This window comes from Neomonachus schauinslandi, chromosome 10 (assembly GCF_002201575.2).
Source record: "Neomonachus schauinslandi chromosome 10, ASM220157v2, whole genome shotgun sequence".
Classification (NCBI taxonomy): Eukaryota; Metazoa; Chordata; class Mammalia; order Carnivora; family Phocidae; genus Neomonachus; species Neomonachus schauinslandi.
Window position 1 is genome coordinate 74915329 of NC_058412.1, and position 18872 is coordinate 74934200.

At 41.2% G+C, this 18872-nt stretch overlaps 1 protein-coding gene across 1 annotated transcript in view; it reads left to right on the plus strand.

Moving 5' to 3' along the window:
- LRPPRC (leucine rich pentatricopeptide repeat containing) overlaps positions 1-13045 on the plus strand; it is a 105200-nt gene extending 92155 nt beyond the window's left edge. The window contains exons 33-38 of the mRNA XM_021701168.1: positions 1673-1812; positions 1948-2063; positions 4548-4622; positions 6713-6797; positions 8786-8928; positions 11033-13045. Coding sequence (XP_021556843.1) covers positions 1673-1812; positions 1948-2063; positions 4548-4622; positions 6713-6797; positions 8786-8928; positions 11033-11089 — 616 coding nt within the window. The 3' untranslated portion in view covers positions 11090-13045. The remainder of the gene's footprint in view (positions 1-1672; positions 1813-1947; positions 2064-4547; positions 4623-6712; positions 6798-8785; positions 8929-11032) is intronic.
- Positions 13046-18872: the final 5827 nt, after the last annotated feature.

Consider the following 18872-nt stretch of genomic DNA (forward strand, 5'->3'; position numbering starts at 1 on the left):
AGGGACACACAAGCTTGTTGAAAATATGCATGTCTGTTTTCCCCACCGTTCTACGCATCCCCTCCTGTCAACACACACCCATAAAAAGGGAGGTGTTTAGAGGTGATTCTCTTACCACCATCTCTAGATTCCTTGCGTAGACTCACCACTGTATAGAAGTAAATAAGTACTTGATTTTTACTAGCCTGGCAAGCAGAGTACGTTGCTCAAGTTTAAGATTCGTGGGATGATTATGAAATTGACACTCTTCATGCTTTTAAGTGTTCTTTAGTAGTTAACCTCACATACAGTTAATGGGTTGTGATCATTAAAATGTAATGTTTGTTTTTGAAGGGGTTTTTGTTTGTTCCCATTTCTCTGAGCAGAGAAGTTTTGTTTTGTTTTTCCCTTTTAAAACTGTTTCCCCCCAGACAGAACTTCAAATTTTCCCTTAATAAGAAAATGTAGATATGTTAAGTCAGAAGATCAAGGAAATTATTTATCTATTATTTTATTTCATTTATTTCATTTATTATTTTATTATTATTTATTTATCCAAGTAAATCTGGATGAATTTTAGAATGTTACCATATTAAACAGTTTTATATGATGTGGAGAAGGTGTTTTTATTCACTATTAGATAATTATCTCACTAAAACCCATAAGAAAATGTAACAGTATTCATTTTTATTAGAGAATTCATATGTGTTAGGTAAGAATTCTAACATAAAATTGATTATTTGGGTTTGGATTGCTGTATCATAACGTAAAGTATCGATCAAGGAGTACCTTGACCAAAAAGATAATCGTGCAGATCATTTACATCATAACTTGTTAAGTAAGGCTATGTCATTGATTTTTTTTAAATGTAAACTGTAAAGATACTTTTTTCTAAGAATTTTAGTATAAACTGATTATTTTTCAAATGTGTGTGATACCCGACAAAAACAAATTGATGTGACCGTGGTTGAAAGACATGAAAGTAGACCTTTGGGGGCGCCTGGGTGGCTCAGTCGTTAAGCGTCTGCCTTCAGCTCAGGTCATGATCCCAGAGTCCTGGGATCGAGCCCCACGTCGGACTCCCTGCTCCACGGGAAGCCTGCTTCTCCCTCTCCCACTCCCCCTGCTTGTGTTCCTGCTCTCACTCTCTCTCTCTCTCTCTAATAAATAAAATCTTTAAAAAAAAAAAAAAAGTAGACCTTTGAAGACCTCATGAAGATTCTTTAAGAATCCTGAGGTATGATGCAAGATCTTCACCTCATGCAGTAGGGAGTAGTTGTAGATCATAAAGCCAAAGTTATAGCACTTAAAATAAGTTTTCATTTTATACCCCAAGAGCTGCAAAATCAAATTAGATATTTAAGCTAAACTACTTTCTTAAGTTACTGTCATTGATTCTTCTATATATGTGTTCGATCTTGTCTCCAGAGCAGTGTTTTACAATAAGCAACTACTTCAGTTATTGTAGCATGAACTACCTAGTGATTGCCTTTGCCACCTCCATGTGATTAAGTTCAATTTGCATAGTGGTTTTTATCCGGGTTAGTGGTATTTATATTTCCTTTTTTTCCTGAAGTATTTGTATGTGTGAGTCCCGAAGTAAGTTCTCATACTAAAACTGCCTGCCATATTAATACAAAAGCAAGACTTTTTTTTTTTTTTTTTTTACAATTTATTTTGCTTTGTCTTACAGCAATAACATAGATGTTGCAATAGAAAACATTGAAAATATGCTTACTTCGGAGAATCAAACTGTGGAACCCCAGTACTTTGGCTTGGCATACTTATTCAGAAAAGTAATAGAGGAGCAGTTGGAAGCAGCCGTTGAAAAGAGTAAGTAAGTGAGCTGTTCTTGCTAAAGAACACAGAAGCACATTTTCTCTCTGGTCAGCCTGGACCAGATGTCTTTTGTGGATGAGTTATACCACTGTTTAAACAAAAGCTTTCTCTTACCTGTTACTTTTTCAGTAAGCATCATGGCAGAGAGACTGGCCAATCAGTTTGCAGTTTACAAACCTGTCACTGATCTTTTCCTTCAGCTTCTGGATTCAGGCAAGGTGGATGATGCCAGAGCTCTCCTACAGGTAATGACTCACCACACCTGGAGCAGTGGGGCTTGGGGCTTGTGAGAAGTAAATTGAGAAATTACCAGACCTAGGTGTGGGGTGGGCTGCCGGCAGTGGAGCATGGTGCTGCTAGAACATGTACATTCAGTGTGAATCAAGGTCCCATGACACGGACTGGATTGTAAGTTGGAGGCTGCTGGTTTTAAAGATGCCAGTCCATGCTAGAAATGCCGAACCCCTTAGGTTTAAAGGGGAGTGAGGGCAGACGTGTTTTGCTGACTGATTTAAAGACAAATGTTTCTGTGCAGATAGGTAATGCAAAACCACTCCTTTGATTTCCTACTTTAATTTCTCTAATGCGCTAAAGACTGTGCATCACCATGGCAACACAGTTTGCAAACAAAAAGTAGGAAATGTTTGCTTTTCAAGTACAGCTTCTCACTTGAATACTCATTCTCAGTGCCTTATTCAAGGTTTATTAAGAGTTGAATTTGCTTTCTATTCACTTGTGTGTCACAGACACATTAAATGACAAATGCAGGTCTCTGTGGCCCACACTCTCAGTTAAATTAGCAATCTTCGGGGAAGGAGACAACTGCATTCATGCCATTTTAACAGCACTAAGTATAAAGCTGTGCCAAGTGCCGACAGAACGGTGGGTGATCGGAGCTGCCACTGGCAATGTACACAAACAGGCGCCGCTGGGGAGCCCTTCCCAGCAGGTGGCAGTCAAACAGTCACCGTGATCCCGCCAACGGCTGTGTTTGTGTAGACTCCCTGTGTCAAATTGAGGCCCGGGACCAATTTCTGATAGTAAATAGTATTATGTTCAGTTCCGTTTTTATGAGCTGCGAAACATGTTAAGTGGTAGATAGGGAAGGTGAAACCGCACCCCTGTGCTGGAGCTCTCGTTTGTTCGGATCCTTCAGGTTCATTTGGTTGGCAGAACCCAAGCCATTTTTAAAGGGAGTTTTGAGAAATTTCTCTGTGTGAACGGTTTTGTAAAAGGTGGAAATTGGCACTTGCCTCTACGGCTTTTTTACTTTCTGTTCCTGGACAGAGAGAAACTCCAGCTAATTGGGAATGTTCTTGTCTGGTTTGGTTTGATTCCTTCCCCCCCCCCCCCCCCCCTCCCCCCCCCCCCCCTTTTTTTTTTGTAACAGAAAAGGCAGTTTATCTTAGGGATTCCAGGAAGCTTTTCATTGTCTTCCCTTGCTGCCTTTAATGTTAAAAGTTCCATCTGAAAGGAATAAACTCTAAGGCTTTATCCTGGTGTGTACATAACTCAGTGTACCTACCAGGGGGATGTGCGTCTCTGATTATACATCTTTAACACACTATTTTGATGGTTCTTCAGAAAGTGGCACTTGCTCTTTCATCTGCCAGCTTGTCCCGAGCCATCACCATCCGGGCGCTTGCTGGAGTGCATGCTGACAACAGCCTCAGCTGGGAGGCGGCGGGGTGCTGCCTGGGCCCTCGGAGCCGCACTCACACAGCGGCCTGTCGCGCTCCTGGTGACAGCTGTGTGTTGATGTAGCCCCCATGGTCTTTTCGTTGTCATCCCTTCAGTAGACGGAGGCTTCCGACGAGAAACCCTTTACCCATCCTTTACCTGCTTGTCAAACAGCAAAAGATTATTCTTGCTGCAGCGAAGAATACTTTATTCACAGATGTCGAAAACATCAGTTTATAATGTAAATGTTCTCTGTGTGTCCCCAAAAGTTCTTTTTGTACTATTCGTTTTAGCATTGACAGTGTTTTAAAGCTTTGAAAGAGCAGTGTGCTTTGAGAAACTTAAAAGAATGACATCTGTGATGAGTGTAAACTAAAATATTGTCTTGCCATATTTGATTTTACTGTAGCATCTAAGATTGGATAGACACTTGATTTATCTGGTCTGTCATATAAACTTTCTTTTTTTTTTTTTTTTGAGTTTAACTTTTGTCTCTTTCTCAAGCGCTGGCTGTCTGTTGCAATGAAAGCCTTTTATAAAATAGAGAGATTGAAATCAGTCCTTTTGTATGCATAAGTGTAGGTAATTATACTTTAAAGAGAACTTGCTTTGTACATTTTAATTTTTATAAAGAAACGAGCAGTTATCTCCCTGACACCTTATTAAATGTATAATTAACCTTATGATCCCTAGCTCACTTGTGAATGCTTGGCAGAATAATTGGAGAGGAATAGTGCTTCTTTTTTTCCTCTTTCTTTGCAGTCCTAAACCTTATTCTGTGGTTGTTGAAGCATTAGTTTAATTTTTCCCTTTTCTGTTTAAACAAACTTTATACTTGCAGTGCCAAGGGCGACATAGTCCCGAGAGCTCAGCGTAGCACCCATTTGTTTTCTGTTTTCTTACTGTACAAAAATGGGTTGACGATTAGGCCTTCCCTTTGGTAATGATACATTACTGTATTATTGTGAACTTTGTTAATTGGACATATTCACCTTGGTCTACTTGTTTATCAAAAACCTTCATTTACTGAATGATGTTTCAATTTTTAGAGATGTGGCGCGATTGCTGAACAAACTTCAATCTTCTTGGTGTTCTGTATCAGGAGCTCTCAGAGACCAGGAAAGGTACTGTGCTTGACTTGCTGACAGATCAGGGATGCTAGAAGCCAGGCTTGTTCAGGGTACTGAGTTTCATGTTAAGAGCTTTGGTTCAGTACCTTACCTAAAAACACTGTAGAGACTGAAGATTTTGCTTGTCTCTACTTGTTTACTTTTTTAGATGTTGATACAGAGTCAGTTCTGGCTCCATTCTTGTACTGGAAATGCAAAAGAAGTTCACACAGTGAATTCCCCGTTCATGTAGTTGTGTGAGAAGAGCCCTAAGAAAGGGCCCCTTACAGGGGCACCTGGCTGGTTCAGTGGGTAGAGCATGCGACTCTTGATCTCAGAGTTGTGAGTTCGAACCCCAAATTGGGTGTAGAGATTACTTTAAAAAAAAGAAAGAAAGAAAGAAAGGGTCCTTAAAAATGGAAGATAAAAATCCTGTTGCTTAGGTCATTTGGTCCATTTAACAGTGGGGAAGCACTGCGGAGGGACATGTCCCACTGCAGAGTGTCTTCCATGCTGGTGGCTACTTCTGGCCATTTCTGAGGTCCAAGCCGTCAGGTAGATGGGCCACTTGGCTTTAAAACTGGCATGTGCCACAAATTCATGTTCTCTATTTGTATAGTTACCTTATTTACACTAAAAGCTACGTGTGTGTATGTGTATGTGTGTGTGTGTGTGTGTAAAACCAGAACCAAGTACTATTTTTGATGTTAAAAAAAAAAAAAGAGGGCACCTGGGTGGCTCAGATGGTTAAGCTTCTGCCTTTGGCACAGGTCATGATCCCAGGGTCCTGGGATCGGGTTCCGCATTGGGCTCCCTACTCAGTGGGGAGTCTTTTTCCCCCTCTGCCTCTCTCTCTCTCTCTATCTCTTATGAATAAATAAATAAAATCTTTTAAAAAAAAAAAGAATAAAACGTATTTCCAAAAACTTTTTGTAGATCTGATTTTACCTATTGAGTACCACAAACCCCATTCTTAGTTTATTTGGGCATATATAAAGTTTCAAACTGAGTGCCAATTGTAATGTTTATTTTATGCAAAACATTTAGGTTTCCAGTCTGAGAGGTCTCGTTCTCCTTAATTTCCCCCACACTAACACACTGCTTTTTGTCTTTTTTTTTTTTAATTTGCCTAATTGCACTTTTTATCTCTGACTCAGATTTATTTACAGCAAACAGCTTTTCAAAGAGACTGTTTTTTAAATTTGTGATTAAAAAATGTAAGAAATCTAGAAAGTGCTTGTCACTGTACATATGGTTCCATGCCCATATGCCAAGTAACGTACTGCCTTGCTCAGAAGATGGACAGGAAGTGTACAGTAATATATCTGCTGAGAACATTCCTCCCAGGAGACTTTAAATTGTAGGAAGTCCTGACAGGATGTAGGTCCCGTTATATAGATTGAGTAAATGTGTAAAAAGTGAATTAGGATTTTTAAAAAATTCCAGTTACAGCATCTAGCTGTTTGGCAGAATAAGTAAGCCAGATGTAGTTTCTTTTGTGAGATGGGAACATGGCATAAAGGTATATAAAATCCTTCCTTGATTTACCCAGCAGTATCGGAATGTTTTTGGTTATGACTAGGGTGTGGCAGGTCTGTATTCACTACAGGAACTAAACCAATAGGTGTGTCCAGATAACCTCTGAAAGTAATCAAGTAAACATTCCAGTGAGATCTGGAAATCCTCTTTTTATATACAAAGCAGGGAACACTTCTGGAATGTTTGATTGAATTCTTCACATTTTATTTAAAAATCTTGGCACTTGAAGATACAATTATTACCTCTTTCTACTCTTTGGGATCTCATAACTTCTTGGTAAGGCTACCAACTGACAGAAGCAGCAGTCTTCATGATATTTTAGGAAAATATTCATAGAAGTGAGAATGGAATTTCATTAATTTTTGAAAGAAGCTTGTTTGTTTTGGCTGTAAATTATTAAATGGACAATAAATACTAAGATACACAGAAGGGGAAAAAGTTTATTAAATTCAATAGACAGTTGTGTTGTTAATTGTGAAGATTTCCTGATATAACATCCATAAATCAGCGTTTTACTTCACTCTTCTTTCAAGTTGTGGTAACATTTCGTATATTTAATTTCCTAGGCATCAACTCTGAAATCTTTGTTAGAATTGATTCCTGAATTAATTGAAAAGGAAGAAGCATACACTTCGGTCATGAAAAGCTATGGTAATAAGTTTAATCTGACTTTGTTATTTAGGTGATGTAGATATTTGTAGTATAGTCAACTAAGTCTTCAACTGAAAGACAGTAATCCTAAATATTAGGTAACTATGATATGAATGATTGATTTAGTTTTAGAAAATGTTTTAAAACTGTATTTAAGAAAAATATGTACTTATTCATATAACTTTAACATAAAAAAGTCTCACTGAGCATCTTCATCGGGGCCCAGCTACGTTGAATAGGACCCCAGGCTCCCGGAAAGACTTGGAAGTATATATACTTGGGCATATATATCCTGGGAAGCAATCCAGTCTCCCCAAGGCCACCTGAAACATAACATGAAATGGGTACATGTTTGAGACTGTTACGTGACTTGCCTTCTTGCTCCTTCAGTACCCTCCCCACCTGCCTACATTTTTGAACTAACAGACCCCTTGATTAAAAGGTGGGCCCCAAGATTTTACTTTAAATCACAGTTGAAATTGCAGTCTTATTTAAGCAGTTTGTTCCCCGATTGCCAGCTCATCATATGAAAGGGAACCAGGCTAAAGTTTTCTCAGTAATCAAGGTAAATGTAAGCATTTCATTTCCTAGTTATGATCACCTATCCATCTGCCACCCACTGATTTGCTCACGTGAGGCAAGGGGTAAATAATTGCTTTGTTGATTTTATTGTTGTCCGGACAACAAACTGCAATCAGAATTAGTAACTTGGTTCTCCGTTTTCCACCCTTACGAGGGGACCGTGATATATTTCAAAATAGAGGCAATAATCATAAACTTCTCAAAGTTCAATTAGGAGGTTTGGGAGATGCTAAGTAATAAGTAAGTACCACGAAATAGTGTCAAAATAGAATAAAACTGCTACTAAACTGTGTAATGCCACTTGGGAATTGGGACGGGGAGGAACAGGGAGACCAGGAAGGTAGTGAAAGGCAAGATGGAAGAGTTTTCTGAGTAGCTTCCTGGAAGATGGTAGAGCTTGAGCTCAGCCCTTGATAGTGGCAGAGAAAGGTTTTGGCCCCTGCAGGGATCAGTTTTCCTATAGACAGGAAATTGACTTCACCCAAACTGCAAAGATCTGTTCAAGTCCCGTGAGAACTGATGAGTCATCCATGCTCGCTCCCTTTTGGGAGATCCTTGGATCCTTGGAGTGATCCTTGGATTGACTTCTTCCATCTGCCCTGGCGCTGCTGGAGTTGGGATCGGTTCTGCAGCACTGTTGTAGGGTAGGGGATTGTTAGGTGCTTAGATGGTGACAGTCTAATGCAAAATTAAAGAGTTGAACTACCACCAGTAATTGCTAGTAAAGCCCTTGTAATCTCAACAGTAAACCTGGAAGTGAAATTTCTACACGGCAGCCACAACCGGAGAGCCAGCTAAACTTAGCCCCTAGGCTACTTCGTCAGCCATTTAAGTGAACTAAATATTAGTGTAACTTGTTATTGTTAGGTAGATATGTATAGTTCTTTTATGCAGATAATGTATTTAGACTATTTTTTGTTACTGTAGCCAAATATATTCCTCATATTTGCTTCTTTTACAGTAGAATGTATTGCCAGTCTTTTTGATGGTGTTTAGCTGATGATCTCTATCTTGATGTAGGTCTCGATTTCCACATAATTTACGTGACCCTCACAACAGTCCTTGAATTAGCTTGATTTCAAGTGTGGTTTTAAGCAGAAGAGGGTTGAATGGTGTGTGTTTACTCCATGATTGAGGACTTTGGTTTGTGGTCACTTTTAACTATCATGGGTCCTTTAGTAGCTTTTTTTGTCATCTTCTTCTCTTTCATCCTGACTAATGCTGAATGAGAGGTGTGGGGAGGAGTGAGGGAGCTGGTAGACTCTGGATGTGGTTTTTTTGCTGAAAGTAGTTAAGTATTCGTTTGTCTTGGAATAAAGGGATTCAGGAGTCCCTGAATGGCTAAGTGTTCTTGGGAAAAGAGGAAGGTAGGTTGTCTTTATCTGTGATTAATATCTTTTTTCCAGTCTTAGACAAGGATGCTGTATCTGCTAAAGCACTATATGAATATCTGACTGCAAGGAATATAAAACTGAATGATCTGTTTCTAAAGCGTTATGCAGTTTTGCTGAAGAATGCTGGAGAGCCTGTCCCCTTCACCGAACCCCCTGTGAGTATTTCTTAATGGGGGGGGGGGGATACCTCTACAGATTTATGTATGCTTCATATTAATGTGTAAAAAAAAAAAAATAAGTTGAATACTTAATTACATAAGGATTAGATCTCTGTGAAGAGGCCTCAGAGGAGGGCTTCCGGAACTGAGCAGTCAGGCTGCGGGTTTGGCTGTGGGAGAACATGGCCCCATGGGACTGAGGTTTGAAATACAAAGTCAGTCTCAGACCTTCAGCTATAGGTATGGATTTATCAAATGTCCTTGGGGCAGTTCTCTCATCATTTCAACTTGAAATAGGATTTAATGGCCTGTATTTCAATAGCTATGCTCATTGTCTCCCTGTGAATTACTTGTTCATTTTATTTATTTATTTATTTTTTTTTTAAGATTTTATTTATTTATTTGAGACAGAGAGAATGAGAGACAGAGAGCATGAGAGGGAGGAGGGTCAGAGGGAGAAGCAGACTCCCTGCCGAGCAGGGAGCCCGATGCGGGACTCGATCTCGGGACTCCAGGATCATGACCTGAGCCGAAGGCAGTCGCTTAACCAACTGAGCCACCCAGGCGCCCTACTTGTTCATTTTAAGCATGTTGGTTTTTATTTCTTCGTCTAGGAAGGTTTTTTTTGTTTGTTTTTAATTTAGGTAGAATTGACATAACCTTATAATAGCTTCAGGTGTGCAACGTAGTGATTCCATATTTGTGTATATGGCAAAAGGATCACCACAGTAAATCCATTAACATCCATCACCACACATAGTTTCACATTTTTTTCTTGTGATGAGAACGTTCAAGATCCACTCCCCTAGCTACGTTCCCATATGCAATACCGTATTATGGACTAGAGTCACCATGCTGGACATTCCATCCCTATGACGTACTCATTTTATAACTGGAAATTTGTACCTTTTGTCTCCCTTCATCCCTTTTGCCCACCGGAGGCAACCACCAGTCTGTTCTGTACACCATGAGCTTGGGGCTTTTTGTTTGCTTTTTGGTTTTTGATTTTTGTTTTGTTTTTTATATTCCACATAAGTGAGGTTATATGGTATTTTTCCACATATAAGTGAGGTTAAATGGTATTTGTCTTTTCTTTGTGATTTATTCCATTTATAGCTTAAAGCTCTCAGGGTCTATCCATGTTGTCGCAGATGGCAAGATTTTATTCCTTTTTATGGCTGAATAATCTTCCGTGTGTGTATCATATATATATATGTACGTATCACGTTTTCTTTATCCATTCATCCCTTGATGCACACTTAAGTTGTCTCCATGTCTTGGCTACTGTAAATAATACTGCGGTGAACATGGGGGTGCATATCTTTTCAAATTAGTGTTTTTGTTTTCTTTTGGTGAATATCCAGTAGTGGACTTACTGGATCATATGGTATTTCCATTTTTTAGTTTTTTGAGGAACCTCCATACTGTTTGCACAGTGGCTGCACCACTTTACATTCCCACCAACAGTGCAGGGGGTCCCCTTTTCTCCACATCCTCACCAGCACTTGTTATTTCTTGTCTTTTGTATCCTAGCCATTCTGACAGGTATGAGGTGCTACCTCGTTGTGGTTTTGATTTGCATTTCTGTGGTGATGAGTGGTGTTGAGCATCTTTTCATGTGTCTCTTTGCCATCTGGATGTCTTCTTCGGAAAAATGTCTCTTCAGGTCCTCTGCCCATTTTTAATCAGTTGCCCAGGAAATTTTGTTTGTTTTGTTCTATTTTAATAAGAGAAATCATACATGCAAAATTCCTTTTTATTGTGTCATTAAGCTGCCAGTCAGTACACCATGTTTTTGAAGTAGCCAGGTGTGAATACCTGCATGCACACACACATGCAATGCGCACACACAGCGGAGGCTCTTGGTGCAGCTTTAACTCTAGACTCGAGGCCCTTCAGCTAATTGACTTCATGAACAGAAAGGAGTGCTGAGGCTTGAGGGGACAGCACTTGCCACGGGCCCAGCGGTCTTTGCTATCAGTTTGCAGCACTTTATGCCTTTTGAGGGTTTTGTTTTGTTTTGTATGACTTTTGAGTTTTGTGCCACGAGTTCTCGCAAGTGACTATACCTGTAACTTCCCTCCCTTTGTCTCCTTAACAGGAAAGCTTCGAATTTTATGCAAAGCAGTTAAAGGAATCAAGGGAAAACCCTTTGTGAAGCAAGCAGGCACTATATTTTGTGTGTATTTGTGATTCAATGTCTAAAATGTTATTTTTTAAATATATTTGAGAGTACAGAATAAATAAATGAAAAGTTACTTTGTGTATTTTTTTTATTCATAATGTATATATTTTCAACACTTTATTAGACAGTAACTGTGCACTTAGTCACTAGACTTTTGGGGTTTTGCCGACAACATAAATTCTACAGCATTTTTTTTGACGGCTTCTGATGTTTGAAGCTGTAAGTTTTCAGGGTTCTTCTCCCAGTGACTCTTCAGGTCCCCTGTTCTGTTTTGTTCATTATTTTCATAAAAATGTTATTCCTTTATTTAAGACTTGCTTGTTAATACTGTGTATCTGAAAATTTTGGAGCTAGACAAAATGATGCTCAGTGAGCTTCCTAAGGCTTTACTATTCTATGATAGGAATTCTCTTCATGTGTGAAACCCTGCATTATTTTCCAGTTTCGTAAATTGCTGTCACCAGTAGGCATGTTGTAAGTCATCACATCTAGCACTCGTTTTCCTTGCCCTCGGTCAGGGTGCTATTTGCCAATGCCTGGCTGCTCCCTGCCATGCTTTCCCTTCTACCACGGAGGCTTCTGAGAGGCTCTGTTCATAGATGTCTCTAAGACTGAGTCCTAGCTGTGACTTGGATCATGAAGCGGAGAGCAGTGCATTACCTCTTGTCTTGGTTTCAGGTTTGCCAGCACCAGTACCCCCTACCCTAGGCTTTTGTTACTTCATACTCATCCTTTGAATGTGTGATTGTATATATGAAGGAAATTGTCATTTGTATTCAGTGTTATCAAAGTTATCCCCAAATTGGCTTTCATGCCTCTTAATATCTATATTATCCGTTGTTACTGTAGAAGAATTCAGGCTGGGTTGTGAAACACTTTACCATTACAAAAGTGTCTTAATACGCAACAGTGACCTATTTGGGGATTAGGTAATTAATTACCCAAAACGTTGAAAATGTTTTATTTGAGGTTTATCCTTATCCATTTGAAATCAGTGGTTCCCACTATTTACATGAGGGGAGACCTTGCCTTGTAGGAAGTAAGCTGGCCTCATGCTGGTTGTGCTGCTGACCTGAGTTGTGGACCCAGCCATCCTTCATCTAGAGCCTGCAGATGACACGAAAGGGAGGGGTGCGTTGATGGAGGGAAGCCAAGAAGTAAACGTCATCATGGGATTGGCCGTGCTTTCCTTCATCTCTGTTTTGTGGAGTTAGACCTCAGGGTTCAGAGGCCTCGGCCAATGCCAGGTCCCAGCCTAGAGGACTTAATGAAGCTCTCCTTTGTTTGCTCCCCAGGGGCAGGACCTGGAGCTGTTGTGTATGTACCTGTATTGTCTGCTTGGCCATGAGCCTCACGCCTGTTAGTGATTCTACTGAAGCAGGCCCTATTTTTTGCAGTTATGCTAACCATAAGTTATTGGAGCAACACTTTATTGATGTTCATTGAAATAGGTCTCTCAGAAGAGGCATAACCTTGGGACATACCCTGGACTTCCCAGTTTTGTCTGGGCCAGAGACAGAGTATAATCTCATTTGCATGAAGTGACTCCAAGCCAGCCTTGTATATTGACGCTGGTAAAATGCCAGGTGTAGTGCCGAGGAAATAGGTACAAATCCCTCATCTAGCATTCTAAACAGCACTACTGGCTTCCCCTTTTGAATTTAAATATTAAAAATGTAATTGTGTATTTTATGTGGGCTAAGAAATGCTTTCTAAATATCTAATAGCAAAATTGAAACAAATAGAAATAGACAGCAAACACAATTATAGCACACAATAATACGTTTTAGACTAAAATTATAAGCAAACAGCTAACTCTAAAAAAGTAAATGTCATTGTAAACTTTTGGAAAGTATCATGTTTTACATGTAATTGTATGTTCATGAATTTAATACAATTTTAATGTGAAATGCTTTGAATAAATTATACTCCAAAAACCTGTGAGCTTCTTCATTTTTAATCTTATCAAATTTTTGCATAATCACTTTTATCATTTCAAGGACTTTAGTCTTAAAATTTTAAATTAAAAACTGTGTGGTAGCTTCTATTGCGGCCAGAATTTCTTTGCTAAATGGTGTACGGTTTGTGTGTAGAGAACCAACAATATCACGGCTTCTCTATTGTAAGGACAAGCAGATATTTGAGATCCCTGAGGTACAAAGTTGGCGAGAATTAATTAGGAGAGGTGGATATATGGTAAATGGACACTGAAAGCAAAGGCGGTTTTATCTGCGTTGTGTCAGAAGGAGCATTCCACAGCTGCACGGAGTGGTCCCGGGCACACTTAGCCCCTTGCCTTACCCCCCTGTTCCTTCCTCGGGTGAGCTTGCTGCGGCCAACCTTGGGGGGCTCCTCTCTGTGGCTTCTTGGTCCTTCTCCCCACCTAGCCTATTGTCTCTCCAGGGCTCCCGCAGCCACTTAAAAGAGCACTTACCATGCAGCTTGTGAACTCCCCAGGTCCCGGTTCTGTGTGTCACGTCTGTAAGCCCAGACCTTGCATAGTCCTGGCCCTAGGCCCCCCATGTACTGTTGTCTGGTCCGTGTGTTCTGCGGAGCTAACCATGAGCACCTGGTACTGTGCATCGGGCGCCCCTCTTCCGTCACATTCACAATGAGAAACATCCGGGCTTACAGAAGTTAATTTACCCACAGTGATCAGAATCACGGTAATTTATCACATGGCTAGGACTCCGACTTCCCAAAAACAATCCAGTTAAATTTTAAATTCAGTTAGAAATCCAGTTAAAAGTTAAATTAGAACCTCTAAACTGTTGGGATGTTTCTATTTTTAAGAAAGCAAGCTTTCACATTAAAACAAATGTTCCCAGTCCCAACAGCTTTACATTGTAAGGTTATTTTCTTCCATTTAGTCAAATACCCAGTGCCTGGCATAAATGCCAAGTTTGTGAATTCCGGTAAATTATTAAGCAAGCTTTCTATTGCAAATTGTTCTTCCCTGTACAATTTATTCCTCTAGTCTGCAGTGTGTGTGCTCTGCATACGTTTTCTCATGTGTTTGAGCACAATTTTCATTTAATATTTGTCTTTCTGACAAACCAATATTTGTAGAGTTTCTATAAAGTGAAAGCAACATTCCTGAAGTATGGTCGAGCTAATAGCTGCAGGGGGTACACAATCATGGTAATTTATCACTTTGCTGTTTCCATTAGGAATGTATAGTGCTTTCAGACCCACGGACTTTACAAAGCCCACATTATGCAGCCTTAGTACAAATAAAGGAAATGGCTGCATTTGCAAATTCAAAATAAGCACTTATCTTTTTCTTCTTTGCACGAAGAAAAGAACCATCAGAAGAAAAGAAACATCATCCGGTTCAGGCAGAGCAAAAACATTTAACTGACTTCATACTTAGCGCCCCTGCACATTTGTTTGGACAATGGCTGGCCGTCGGGATCCGAACTTACAGAGATCTCTTGAAAGTAGTATCTTCACCAACCCTGCCCCAGGCATGCACTTACAGAAACCATCATTATTTATTTGCTTATGTTGTTTCCTCCCCCAGACAGTGAGCTCTACGCCAGTTAGAACAGAACCTGGCCCTGCTTGGCACCCAGTAAGCGTCGTCGAATGAACAATGAGCACAGCACCTGGTCCCACTTTACAAGCCATGCTCCTTCTGAGATGTGTGCCTTGCATGCACTGGAGGGTTTCCTCACACACGCACTTGTCTTCCTAAGAGATCAAAGATGCCACTTTGTAGCTCAGAGCCAGGATAGTGGGAGTCGAGGCCCAAGAAGTCATTTAAAACCCGTGTTGCCACATGGAAAACATGTTCAAGTTTACTGCCAGGAGGAGGAGGGCTTTCAAATGTGTAATGGAAGCCACTTCAGTACAAGAGGGGGATCAACAAAAATAAAGAGCTGCATTTTTAACACGGGGCAGTGGGGCTTTTTAGCAGTTTGGGGAAACAAGGAGTAGCTCCAACTTTACAAAAAGACAAGAAACATGGGCACTATGACGTGGAAAGCTGAGAAATGTTATCTGGCCTCTGAGTTGGTGTGTGTTAAAAAATCTCAACCCACTGCTTAAAATACTACTGTTTTGATTGTTAGCTGCTAAAAACCACATGTGCCGCAGAAAATGGGCTGGGCTCTGCCCGCCTGGGGCTGGCCTGAGGGAAGGGGCCTCCGCTGAGTTGTACTTGAGTCTCGGTAGAGCCCCTACATCTACCAGGTCTGCGGTTAGCACTTGGATTTGGTGTCCACTTAAATATCCCTGCTGCTAGCTGTTTGATCTGGAATCAAAACAAGTCGAGTGGGAGAAAGAAAACAGCAAGCACAAGATCTCTCTCTGTGAACCTGACTGGTGAGATGAGCTTGACCCAGGGCAAGATGAGGCCTTACATCAATTTTATAGGAACAAGAGCAGGAAAAAAACGAAATCACATCAGAAATATTGAGTCGGGCGCCTGGGTGGTTCAGGCAGTTAAGCATCCGACTCTTGGTCTCAGCTCAGGTCTTGATCTTGGGGTTGTGAGTTCAAGCCCTGTGTTGGGCTCCACACTAGGTATGGGGCCTACTTTAAAAAAAAAAAAAAAAATTGAGTCAGTATAGGTAATTACTTTCTGCTTAATTAAAATTTCCCTGTCAACAGCATAAGAAATTGGAGGGCTTAAAATGCAAACTTCAAAACTTTTGCCTTCTGGTCAAGGGTGTGCAAAGCCTACAGCCTTGGGACAAATCCAGAGCGCTGTGTTTCTAAGTAATGTCTCACCGGGACACAACCACATTTCCCGTACTTTAGAATTGTCTGTGGTGGCTTTCAACACTGCAACAGAAGTGAGTGGCCCTCAAAGCCTGAAATACTATCTGACCCTTAACAGGTAGAGTTTGTGACCCCTGCTTTTGAAAATTACTCACAGGCAGACCTCTCCCCCTTTCAGGGCAGGGAGGGGCTGAGTGGACCACCTGCACACCCTGGGGAGCAGTTTGTTTGTTCATTTGGTTTTGTTTCTTTCAAAAAACAGACCCATGAAATCAGAATCCCCACAGTGGTTATTTGTTAAAGCTCCAGGGTGGGCAACCAGGGTGGAGAACCAGGATGCTCCAGCAAAAAAAGAAATGGCCACTGCTGGAGTTTCTCCCATTCTCCAGCCTTGGCACTTTGCCCCTTTCCCCAACAGCCCTGCACACCAGAGCCCACTGAGTCATTAAGACCCCTTGTAAACTGAGTGGCCATAACTCAGTCAGAGGATAGACCCCAGTGGCTGTCCGCCCTCACAGCACGTTGGAATCACTGGGGAGTTCATGAAAAAGCCCAATGTCCTCTTCCTCCTTCTTTCTCCCTTCAGGCCTAAAGCCTTTAGGTGACCACAGTGTGGGTGTGGGATGAGGAGCCGGGGTGGGCTGGAATAGGATGAGGACGGCATCTGTGCAGGCTAGGGGACAGCTTGATGGGGGAGATACAGCCCCAGCAGGGTGAGGAGGGTATCTACACGCCGGAAAAAATGTGGTGTAGATGGGAGATTGGTTACATACAGGGGATTAACCAAATGAATGAAACTATGAAGGCCCGTGGAATCCAGGTTTCTCGCAATTGGAAAAGGGAGTTACAAACACAGAAAAGGAGAATATTAGCATCAGCTCTATGGTGTGCTGGAATTTGGGAACTGGATGTATTAGTGTACAGGCAGGTGTGTATATGTGTGCACACACACATATACAGACCTGTGTACACATGTATGCATTCCCAACTTTGCCTCCTGAGAGGGCCTGGGGACAGTGATGCCCCAGTAGCAACGGACAAACTTACCACTCAGATCTTGGCTTTTAGATACCATTTTCCACTAAAAGGAACCAAGATTTTTTAGAGAAATGTCTGCTTTCTAAGCACTGGGTCTAAGGACTGGGAGTGGAAAAGTACAAGATGAGCCTGAAACACTTTGTGAAAGAAAGTGTTCACTCAACAATGGGGACAGATCAAAAGGATGCAGAAGCCCACTTGAATGGGCTCCCAGGGACAAATCAGGGATGATTTGAACATAAAAATTAATAATGATACTAAGGGATCGAAACCCATTGACTAAAATAGGAAACTACAATTTTATATTGATATAAACTGAAAAATGCATAAATGGAAAGTTTAATGAGCAACAGGTAACTTACATAGTTTCAAAGTACCTACCTACAAAATGCTTATGAATTACCAAACAAGGGACTTTGCTGTGGAGAGGCCTGGCAGACACCCCTGTGATCAAGTGAACATCTTCAGTACAGGACAAACTGCAATCTTTACCACCAAAAGGATGCAAGGAGAAGGGCGTGTCACTTCTGCAACATCTCTGCCAAAGGAAATCGCTGTGATATCCCATTAAATTCATGATCTGGATTTCATCATGAAAATATGCCAAACTCAAACTGAGAGCTATTCTGCAGAATCTTCAAGTGTCAAGGTCACAAAAGTCAAGGAAAGTTGAGGAACTGTTCTAAACTGAAGGAGCCCAAAGAGAATTGACAACTAGATCTGCTTGATCCTTTTGCCATGAAGGTCCTTGTCCGAACAATTAGTGACTCTTGAATTGGGCCTGCCCATTGGATGGTGGCAATGTAACGATGTCAAAATATGCCATGGTACAATGTAGCAGTGTAAAGACCCTGAGTTTCCTGGTGTACTGTAAAAGGGCAGTGTGCTAGAGTACTGCTTCTCAAACTCAGGTACACAAATCACCTGGGGATCTTTTAAAAATGCAGATTCAGATTCAGTTGGTCTGGGTGGAGTGTGAGATTCTGCCTGTCTAACCAGCTCCCAGGTAAGGTCCATGCTGCTTGCCCGGAGCAGTGATAGTAACAGTCTAGGGAACCTGGGGTGAGTGTTTACTGTTTGCTTCCCAAATACTTACCTTCCTCCTTTTTTGGTCCCAGACGCTGGCGTTTCCTTTGGGAACAATCTGCTCCCCTCTGTGTACCAGTTTTGGGTCAGATGGTCCTCAATGCTCAGGCAACAAAGCACGCAACCTGGGCATGATCTGTCCCATACCGTGGCCACTGTAAAAGATTCGAGGCTGGTCCTCAGAGCCAGCCAGGGCCAGTGGGATGCAAGTCTAAGAGGCCCGGCTGAGCTGGCACAGCCTCTACCACATCTTCCTGGAATTCCAAGCCGTACAGTGGCTCAGGACTTGCCTTTTGCCCTCCAACCCCTAAGGCTTCCAAAGTTTTCTGACCCCCACATGTGACTCCACCACATAGTAGCCATGTGACCTTACTTATTAGCAAAGTGAATTTTTACCTCAGTTTCCTCATCTATAAAATGGGATACCACCCACCTCAAAGGGCTGAGAACTGTATATGGTCATCCACATAAATAAAGCGTTTTGAACTCTACCTGGTATACAGTAGATGTTCAATAAATTTTGAATTCTTCCGTTTGGATTTTGGAGCCCGTGATCCCACACAAAAAGAAAGGATGACATCTCACTGGTATGTCTTAGATCATTTTCTGTATTGAGAGTGCCTTAACACAGTTTGGGGAGCCCCGAAGATGAGGCCAAACATTTCACTAGGCAATGTTGTTGTTTCCTCTGGATCCAGCTCTTGCATAGCCTATTCAATTCATACTTAACTTGCTCCCATCCTGCACTGAGTGGCCTATATAAATACATATGAAAAGGAAATCAATTAGCAACATTGTAGGTGTCCCCAAGATCAGTTTTCCCTTGCCCAGGAACGGCGAGCTCTGGCCCGGGATCACAAATCCCTTTCTACTGTCTTTATTCTACTGCCATCCTGTGGTCAGCCTC